The 11,192-nt window shown below is 46.9% G+C and overlaps 1 protein-coding gene across 1 annotated transcript; it reads left to right on the top strand.

The window, feature by feature from the left end:
- The first annotated feature begins 5,494 nt into the window (after positions 1-5,494).
- LOC136525859 (BTB/POZ and MATH domain-containing protein 2-like) lies at positions 5,495-6,601 on the top strand. Its single transcript, XM_066518709.1, has one exon. The coding sequence runs from the start codon at positions 5,495-5,497 to the stop codon at positions 6,599-6,601; it is 1,107 nt and encodes a 368-aa protein (XP_066374806.1).
- The last annotated feature ends 4,591 nt before the right edge of the window (positions 6,602-11,192 follow it).

Below are 11,192 nucleotides of genomic sequence, written 5' to 3' on the forward strand. Positions count from 1 at the left end.
CTGATGCAGCAGACCGTATTTTACATTTGGGATCTCCTTCTTTCAGAGATGGAGGATACTATTGCTGAGGGGTTTAGAGGTCATCGATAGTTGCCCTATGCCCATTAGATCACATTTCTTATTCACAGGGCAGTTACAGTGAGGTTGCTTGAGATGTTAGCTGAGTACAGTGGTGCTACTACAGAGTTCCCTATATACAACCTGACTCAAATGATCCGCTATAGTACACCACAAGCACCTAGTCAGCCGCGCCATCGTCCAGATGTACCCGAGACTAGCCTAGCAGGATGCTATTATCAGAGGTATTGCAGTTACTGAGGAGCAGCTTGCTCAGCAGGAGGGGATGGTCGAGAGCAACCCTAGTGACAACTCAGATGAGGACTATCGGGACATTCCTTAGATGCCTGCACGTCGACATGATCATGAGGCCGGCAGCTCTAGTTCAACCCCACCTGCACCGTAGATAGACCCCGCTCTCCTTGCTAAGCGGATGAGGCAGGATTAGGCACGCCAGGCTTAGGAGACCGCTGCCACTTTTGCACAGTTCCAGACTCGGTAGGACGAGTTTCAGCGATAGCAGCTAGCTATTCAGCAGCAGACGTAGGCTCTACAGCAGTAGCAGTAGGCCATGCATCAGCAGCAGATCGTCATGCAGCAGCAGCTACTTTGATTTATGCAGCATGTAGTGACAGCGATTGGGGCTCCACCGCCATAGCCTTCGCCCTAGCTTGGTCAGCCTGCCACCACTTTGATGACTCTAGCATTATAGCCTAGTGGGCTTCAGAGTTAGGGATAGCTACCAGCACAATATGCTTCACCTACAGAGCAGGTGTCCTAGTATTTTGCTTTGCCAGTGATAGCCCCGCAGTTCACACCTCTTTAGATAGGCTTCACACCGGCTGCGATGCCCTCGCTGCTAGTGCTAGAGACTACAGTGTCTAGGAGCCTTAGTGCTTCCTTTAGTGAGTTGACAGGGTAGCCTACTCCTCCATACTTACATGTCCTAGGTCCTTCTATCGTTGCACCTATTATCGGGACTACAAAGACGCTCCCTTCATCAGTGGCATCATTAGAGCCAGCTGCTTCAGTCATACCAGCACAGCCTACATCAGCTCCTGTTCCTGATCCGACCCAGATTGCTTCAGCATCGTTTCCAGCTACAGAGGGTCAGACTGCTTAGAGCTCAGGGTCAGATGACGATGGCGTCCAGTTTTAGCTCGCTCCTCGTACCTCAGCGCCTAGCTCGTCCGCTGCAGCTCCGCTGACCGACCCTTAGGTTTTGGTGTTTGACGCCAAAGGGGGAGAGGGCTCGAGTATGATAGCCTTAGGGGGAGCTTAGCTTACTTAGTAGTTCATTATCTAGTACATTTGGAGTTTTATGTGTGATACACTTTTATGCATTCGTCATGTGTTTACTTTTATGCATTAAACTATATCTTTGTGATAGTGATATCTATGTGATCGTGATATGTGACATGTGAGCTCTCTACTTTGAATCATTTATATGTCATATCACTTGTGCTATGCTCTTTTGCTTTGCTTCTACGTTTTACTTCGATGCAAATGAGCTTTATTACTTATACTCATGCTTATTTCATATCTTTTGAGTACATCACATTGGCTTGGGTCATATAAGCTTGCCTAATACTTTTGTTCTTATTGCCAAAAGCTTATATGAACCAAGCATGTTAAAAACCTCATCTCTTTCACATACTCGAGATGGTATTGTCATCAATCACCAAAAAGGGGGAGATTGAAAGCGTCTAGGCCTCTAGTTGGGTTTCGGTGATTAATGACAATACGTGATTACTGTGACTAACATGTGTTTTGCAGAGGCAATTAAGTTAGGTCACTGTAATGGAGATCGATTGGGCTATCATGATGGTCATGCCCCTACAATGGAAATTGTTTCGGTTTTCAAAGAATGGACTAGTTCTAAGTGTCGATTGAAGTTGGAGTGACACTTAGAGTAGTTTAGGACTTTGTTTTTCCTTTGGTCGTACTATTAAGGGGGGTACAGATGGGTAGCTTGACCTAGGTGAGTCTAGTGGGTTAGGTGTGGTGCACACTTGCTAAAACTAGCGCTAGGTAGCTCCAAAATAGTTCTTAGATCCAATGGAGCAAACTTCATTCACATATGATCGAGAGTTGGAAGTGAATGGAGGGTCAAATACTGACTGGACGCTGGCTTCGGTGTGACCGGACGCTGGCTTAGAGTCCGGTCAGTTCATTTGATCAAGGTGAAGTCGTCTGGATGCGACCGGACGCTGAAGGCTAGCGTCCAGTTGACATCAGTAAGGTTCTAGTGAGGGTAAATTGCGACCGGATGCATCCGGTCACACTGTAAACACTGGGTTTCAGGGTGAACTGACCGACGCGTCCGGCCAACATGACCAGAGCATCCGATCACCCCGCAGAGACACATAACGGTTCGTTTTTCAGCCCATGTTATAAATACCACCTCCATTCGTGTGTGGGGTACTTTTGCTTATTCCAATAGTTGAGAAACACGTTTGAGAGTGCCAAGAAGATCAAGGTCCTAGTGAGGTGATTGAGATTTGAGAATCCCAAAGAGAGCCCTCATTAGTGAGATCAAGAGTAGCAAAGTGTGCATCCACCCTTCTCATTAGGCTTGTCATGGCCAAGTGAGAGTTCGTGCTTGTTACTCTTGGTGATCGCCATCACCTAGACGGCTTGGTGGTGATTAAGAGTTTGGTGATCATCCGGCGGAGCTTGTGGGTGACCCAACTCAAGTTGTGAGCGGTTGTGGGTGATTCACCGCGACGGAGTGTCAAAGAATCAACCCGTAGAGAGCACTTGATCCTTGCGCGGATCAAGGGGGAGCTACACCCTTGCATGGGCGCTCCAACGAGGACTAGTGGGGAGTGGCGACTCTCCGATACCTCGACAAAACATCATCGCGTTCCTTCTCCTCTCTTTACTTTAAGCATTTACTTTGAGCAATTTTGCTCAATACTTGTCTTTTACATTCCTAGAATTACCATGTTAAAGTAGGATTGAAACTTAGGGTGCTAACTTTTGTGCGTTAGATCAATAGAAACACTTTCTAGGCACAAGGGGTTAATTGGGCTAACCATATGATTTGATTATTGCAAAGAATTTTGTAATTAGCCCAATTCACCCCCCCTCTTGGGCATCTTGATCGTTTCAAGGACCATGGACGGCAAACTCCTACCGACATTCTATGAAGCTACAGAAAGAACGGGCCTAATCGAAGAGGACAACACGCTGAACGAGAGTCTCGCTGAGGCAACCGGGTGGATGATGCCATATGCGCTGCGAAGGCTCTTTGCAACAATATTGGTATTTTGTGAGCCCAGCGATGTGTTTGGACTTTGCGAGAAACACAAGGAGGCAATGTCGGAGGACTACAGGCGCAATAATTAATCCACCATGGTGGAGCAGATGATCCTCATAGATATTCAAAAGTTGCTACAATCAATGCAGAAGGATATAAAGATGTACCCACTTCCTGATATCGATGACACATATGACGTCTCTCGTGATATTCCTAGAGAGATTTTTGAGGAGGCTAGCATTGAGGCTAACAAGGATGATGTGGCTCTGTCAAACACTCTTAATGAGGAGCAGTGGGCTGCATACGATGAGATTATGTCCTTAGTTGATACCGAACACGAGGGCCTCTTCTTTATGGATGGTTCTGGTGGGACCGAAAAGACTTATCCGTATAGAGCACTTCTAGCTACTATACGCAGTCAGAAAAAGATTGATGTGGCAATAGCTACATCTAGTGTCGCAGCCTCAATTATACCTGGTGGTAGAACCGTCCGCTCACGCTTTAAGATTGACTTAGAATTATTTATGGGCGTTGTACCCAAACCGGTTTTGGGCCTGTCGGAGCCCGTGTGGCTTGCATGGGCTTGCATTGCAAGTACAACATTTGCATGGTACGTAGCATTTTATTTGTTTTCTTCCGTATATACTCCCTCTGTATCGTTTTCATAGTCGTTTTAGCCCTCAATAAGGTTCAGTAAAGATTCTTTGAACCAAGATGATGCTGTGTCCAGATGCATGGATAGATTTCTGAACCTGGACGTTTTAATGCAGTGCCAGATCGACTCTGAAAAATGGAGGAGTACTGTACATGTATACGCTTGTTTGGACTTAGCATCTAGTGCCTGCGCACACTGGTGGTGTTCCTGGGCCAACATGGCCTGGCTTGCTAAGGTGAAGAGAGGTGTTGCCGGGCTGCGCCGCTCCGCCGCCGCGGTGGACATGCTTGCCGTTCCGGCGATCGCCGGACTCACTGTTGACTGGCGCTTTGTCGAGCCGTAGGGTGCCGTATTTGCCACGGCCATGGACGAAACTGCGCGTTCACCGGGCTGCCGTTTCTGCCGGCCGGGCCGCCACGGTCGTCGTGGATGTGCCGTGTTGCCGAGACGCCGCACCTACGTTCGTCGCGGGCCCAAGATGGCGGCCGCCAGGCCGTTGAACTGGGGCAACATCAACGGGCTGCTGGCTTGCCCGGTTGCCGCAAGCCGTGGATGCCACGTGGCTGAGTTGCGACGTGCGTTCGTTGCCCACGGTGCCGTGCCATGCGCTTGCCGCCGGTGACTTATACGGCCAGTCCCGCAGTGATGTTGGTGCTGCCGAGATGGCCCCAGACGTGTCGCCGTTCCGGCACCGGTGCAACTTGCCGTCGCCCGTGCCGGGATTGCGCACGAGGCCCTGAATCATAGCTACGCAGGGGGGTCAAATACGGATCATTGAAATATGTACAGAATCTCACCCTCGAAGTGAGCAGCCATGGCGATGTTGATGTCGAGGTACGGACGTCGCGCCGAGTCTCCGAGGTGGCTGCCGGCGAGGCTCCTGCTGTGCTCGCCGGACCGGGCGCTCCGGCCTCCGGGGAACTGGTGGATGGCGAGGAACGCGTGTGTGTGCAGCAGGGCGGCGGCGTGTGCGTGAAGAATGTGTGTGCGCAGGGCGGGGGTGTGGAAGCAGTGGAGCAGAGCGGCGGCGTGTTGGTGATCGAGTGTGTGTGTGTGTGTGCAGCCTGACGGCGGTGTGTTATGATGGAGTGCGCGTGTGTGTGGTGAGAGGGAGGAGGGCTTGTGTATTTAATTTATATATATAGGCCAGATGAGCTAGCGAAAATAATCTGTTACCACCCGCGTCACGTACCCAGCTTGATCGATAGCACTCGGAGGGCGCGCGCACGAGACGAAAGCCATCGGTGGTTTTTAGGTGTAAATAAATAAAATAACAGATACACACATACTATTACAGCCGTACATCGTACATACGACCTGGCAGGCCCCTTCGTTTGGTTCGGGGGGCTTAGAGCGGCTGCAGCAATCGAGTACCTATAAAACGTCATCGCAGGGCCGGTGGGCAAGCACACACACGTACAGCAACCACAATCCTTTCACCTTTTTTAGGGGAAAACTTGATTCACCCCAAACCCGGCCTCCGCTATTCCATCCATCTCGTAGTCCCTTCCCACACCACAATGTCGTCGTCCTCATCCTCCATTGTCGCCACCTCCGCTTTCGGCTCGCACGTGCTCAAGATCGACGGCTACATGCGCACCAAGGGACTCGCCACCGGCATCCACCTCAGGTCCTGCTCCTTCAGCGCTGGTGGCCACACCTGGCACCTCGCCTACCTCCCCAACGGGGACTCCGCGTGGAACGCTGACTTCATCTCGTTCTACCTCGTCCTCGAGGACCCCCCCGCCAACGGCACCCCGGTGCTCGCGCAGTTCTGCATCGCCCTGCTCGACCGCGCCGGCAATCCGGTGCCGTCCCACACCCAGGCCCGCCCCGTGACCCGTTTCGCCGCCCACGCCGCGCACTGGGGCTTCAACACCTTCATCCAGAGGGAAGTGCTCGAGAAGTCGAGGTACCTCAACCTCAAGGACGACTCCTTCTGCGTCTGCTGCGAGGTCAACGTCATCACTGGGTTCCGCGCTGAGGACGCCGCCTCCGTCGCCGCCAAAGCTGCTGCCACCGCGTGCGTCCGCGTCCCGCCGTCAGACCTGTCGCAGAACTTCGGCGAACTCCTGCGGAGCGAGCTGGGCGCCGACGTGCGCTTCCGGGTCGACGGGGAGGACTTCGTCGCACATCGTTGCGTGCTCGCGGTAAGATCGCCGGTGTTCCAGGCCCAGCTGTTCGGTGCCATGAAGGAGGCCTCGCTTTCCGCTGGGGAGCATTGCTGGGTGGAGATGGATGACATGAGGGCAGACGTGTTCAGGAATTTGTTACATTTCATCTACACCGACGCGCTGCCCACCAAGCCCGAGCGCCAGGAAGAGACCCTCATCATGGCTCAGCACCTGCTCGTCGCCGCCGACAGGTATGGCATGGAGAGGCTCAAGCTCATCTGCGAGGACATTCTGTGCAGGCACATCGACGTCAGCACCGCGGCCACCACGCTGGCCCTTGCTGAGCAGCACCGATGCCAGGGGCTCAAGGAAGCATGCTTTCAGTTCCTCAAGAAGTCTCCTGGGTCGCTGAATGCTGTTATGGCAACTGATGGATTTGACCATCTGGCCAACAGCTGCCCGGCCATTATAAAGGAATTGATGTCTAGACTTGTTGCTGCCCATTCCAACTGAACAAGATTAAGGACATGTTGTCCAACATGACAGCAGCAATGCGAAATGCAACTGTCCACTCCCTGTTATTGTGTGTTAGTCACAATATTAAAGGTGCCGCTCCGGATATGCTATGTATGTTTAGTTCATCTTATTAAACTTTATTTAGTTATATGTGATATCCCAATGTATGTTTAGTTAGTTATAATCTTATTAAACTTTGGTTTTGGAAGGAGAACTATATATTCCGAGGGGAAATCCTTTCAAAGTATTGTAGTTTTATTTTTTCTATGCTTGGTACAAATATCATTATGGAAATTAGTTCTCTAAGATACATTATTATGGTTATGGAGAGGGTGTTCAATGTCAAGCAACATTACACATTGTTCTGCCTGCGAGGAGTATTTGCTCTAATAGTTACATGTGTACTTTAATCCTAATTAAAAATGGCACATTATTATTGTATCATGTTCCTTTTTTTCTTGCTTGGTTGTTATATATGTATCCGATCGAGGACAAATGTATGTTGATACGACTGCATGGCAATCCCATGTTCATTTCAAGGTCACCACATTAGCCGATACCTTGCCGACATTTGCCCAATTTCATGATAATTGAAGCAATTGCAGTACTAGCTACAACTTTGTATTGGCGCTGATGGTATTATTGTTACCCAGTTTTGTTGTTGTTCAGTACAAAATCCTTTTTGTAGACTTGTAGCTAGATTCAGCTCGATCTGGACATGCCTGGAGACAGGTGCTCATTATTCCTACGAGGTTTATTTTGTTTACATGTACTCTTTCTTCTACTCCTTCAATTCGGTTCCAATTTAAAGGTCATTTTTTAAAGTTTTTTACATACACAAAATTTACTAGATATTTAGACATATCATATGTCTTGGTGCATAACAAAAGCTATGTACCTAGAAAATCCAAAAATAACCTATAATTTGGGACAGTGGGTGGGATGAGTTACCTTTAACAGCTGATAGTTTATATTGTTTGTTGGTGCAATTTGTGCATGTACAGGTGAGAAAAATTGATCCATAGAAGCTATATTCTGCTCAAAACTTTAGTGTTATTTGGATGACATTGCCCACCATAGTTAATTTTGTTTCCCGACAACATATGTTGATTGCAGAACTGGTTCCATGATTATCTAAAGAAAGAAGCTCTAAAACGGTATATGTACCGGTAGTTGAGAGCTTTTTCTAGGTCATTTTTTGAAATGTGATAAGCCATTTCCATTATCACGGAAATTAGTGGTCATTATTATTTTGATGAAATGATACTCCTTAGCTCACTTATGGAAAGCATGGGGTATTTTTTTTTTGGAAAAAGCATGGGGTATGTTGATAAAGTAGGTTTGCAAAGGCCGCATGAGAGGCATATTCAACTTCTCTAGAAGACCGTGTATTATGTACATATATAATATGCCCTAGAGACCAACCATATTGGATCAACGAATAGGCTCAGAGGGATTATGATCCATTAGGGTTTTAGTTAGAGTTATAATATGCCACAAGCATTGAAGAACCATTAGTAACGTTTATATATAGGAGGCGGTGGTGGAGGGCGTTTGCATGCATTGACGGCCTTCACCAACGAAGTTTCCATATTTAGACATAACAAATTTACTAGACTCAATAGGACATAATCGTTCGAACATAACAAGGATGTTACATGTTCTTCAGATGCCCAATGTTCCCTAAAGTGGCATTTAGTTCGATTAGGGATGAAAACAATCAAAAAGGTCGGGAAAAGTCTCTAGTCACTTTTAGTTTCACAAAACGAAAATGGAATCGGGAACCTTGGTCGGGAAAATAGTAAGGGAAATGTCAGAGAATCGAAAATAGGAGAATTCGATTGGGTCCACGTTGATAATGGTCGGAACCGATTCAGGAACACCAAACAATGTAACCATGACTTTAAGATTTAATTGGCCACAACAAAACTATATAAGATCATACAATCTATATACCCTTATAAAGCTAAACCCCACGAGATAATTTTTCTCCTCATGCAAGGTGTCCACGTCATTTTCTCCACTAAGTGACCTCTATATACTCTTGTAAAGCTAAACCCCACTAGATGATTTTCTTTTCATGCAAGGTTTCCACATCATTTTTCACTAAGTGACCTCACTAGATGTTCTATCTCTTCATGCAAGGTGTCAACATCATTCTTCACTAAGTCCATGTCATCCCTTATTAATTACCAAGGGTCCATATCATTTTCCACTAAGTGACCCCGCTAGATGTTCTATCTCTTCATGCAAGGTGTCCACGTCATTCCCCACTAAGTCCATGTCATCCTTATTAATTATAAAAAAAATATCCACGTCATCTCTATCATGTGCAATACTTTTAATCTTTAATCTATTAATATACAAGTCATCTACATACGCTATTTGTTTCATCATATATATTGCTCTATAACGTAATCACATATATATTCTATTGGTTTTTCTTCTATTAACTTACTGATTTTTTACCAGATCTGATACAATAAAATAACATGCAAGTCAAATTCATATATATATATATATATATATATATATATATATATATATATATATATATATATATATATATATATATATATATATATATATATATATATATATATATAGTATACAAAATACCATATAGTAATGCTACGTATACAACAGATTTATTTTTAGAAAAAACCCACGGCAACGCGCGGGGTATGCTTTAGTTCCAAAAAGCATGATGCACGTGAAATTTATCATCAGTGTATATTTCCATGAAGCCATAGACTAGGGAATATAAATTTCAATTCTCGTTATTTACTTTGGAAAGCATAATTAGATAACCGTAAAAAAACATGGAAAAATGGAAGAAAATAAAACAAATTGGCCAACTATTTGTGACAAAAAAAGCAAAACACGCGGGATAAAATAAAATATACAAATTGCGGGTGTGCTAGTGTACTAAGTACACAAACAAAGGCAAGTAGGTAGAGAAAACATGCATTTCATTAATTCTTTAATCAACAAAATTAAGCGCGCGTGGCGTCGTCTTCGCTTTTTTGCCTTCTCCGTGCATGGTGATGGTAGATGGATGATAATTAATGTAGGTGTAGGCGTTGGTATGATCCATGGCCTCGTCGGTCATGGGCGACGTGTGAACGTCAATGGTTGGTTAGTAATATGCATGAAGAAGAAACGAAGCGTCGACTTGATATTGACCAATAAATATTAAAGTTGCTCAACAATTAAGATAACCCAATCTCCGGCTCAGACAGTCGACGAGATGACAGTTTGTGCTCTCGGCCTCGTCGCATGCATGTGCTATCTGCACCGTTCAAAACTGCTTTGAGATTCGTGCTGCGCACACACTACTGTTTGGCATTACACGTATCTCGAAGCGCAGTGTGGACGGCTGCGATAGCACATCCTCGATGTGCATGTATGCACCAAAAAAGTTGCTTTGGAATGGAAGACACATTCGTGCACCAGCTAGATGGCGCTTTTATTATTTGTCGATGTAACTGATGGGCTTCAACGCCCAAAGCAGCTCCCTAGGAAGGACCGGACCGTACCCCTCCCGATGGCGCGAAGAACTCAACGTACAGCTAGCCATCAGACGTCGTTTGTGGCTGCTTCAATGAGCTAGCATCAGCAGCAGCATGCCGGCGTGGTACGTCAGCGCCGGCTTCGTTGGCTTCTTCGTTAGACATGCGCGGGGTTGATTTGAGGTTTAGAAGACTGAGCTCGCCGAAGATAACAATGATGGTGCAGTGACCCATGTCGATAGGCAATGCACGAGTGCGACGACGGTGGTCTCGGCAGCGGCGATGGATCCGATCATCACGGACTCGTAGCTATCGATCTTCTCGGCAGCATCGATCTTCTTCATAGCTAGGCTCGCTCGTAGCTATCGACCTTCTCGGCAGCATCTTCATAGGCTCGATCGTAGCGATAATCGACCTTCTCGGCGGCATCTTCACAGGCTCGCAGCTATGGATCGGATGTTCTCGGCGGCATCTCCGATCCGATCCGGTGACAATCTGGCTGAAGAAAATCTTCTCGGCGTGCATGTAATTAACTGAGGAAATAGAGAGAGATCAGTTTGTGTGACTACCTGTATGTGCCGGCCATGATCTCCACCATCCAGCAGCTAGCTACTAGCTGATGATCTCCAGGCGTCTCCCATGTACGTGGCCGGCCGGCCGGCCGGCGACGAAGCTGGAGCTTTGCCTTCTCGATCTGTATTATGTACTGGCGTGTGCGTGTCTGGTCTGAGTGTGTGAGCTATATAGCGTGTGTTGGTGTGAGAGACAGTCTCCTCCTCTCGTATGAGTGTGTGTGTGTGTGCCTGCGGACCCTCGCTCCCTGGCGTGTGTAGCGGCTCTCCTTTTATAGGCCAACGGCGATGCAGCTAATGACCCTACAGCTGCCTAATTAATAATACCCATATTCATATTATTTCCTTGTTAGCTTTTGTATCGTTTTCTTCTTTCTTTTTATATATGAGCACCAACCAATCAGCTTGATCGATACTTGCCATAGATAGGATCATATCACCAGGTGAGTGCGTATTATTCCTTGGGCCTGTAATGACCCTCTTTTGGTTCGTTTGGCGCGCTTG

Source organism: Miscanthus floridulus, chromosome 2 (genome assembly GCF_019320115.1).
Source record: "Miscanthus floridulus cultivar M001 chromosome 2, ASM1932011v1, whole genome shotgun sequence".
Classification (NCBI taxonomy): domain Eukaryota; kingdom Viridiplantae; phylum Streptophyta; class Magnoliopsida; order Poales; family Poaceae; genus Miscanthus; species Miscanthus floridulus.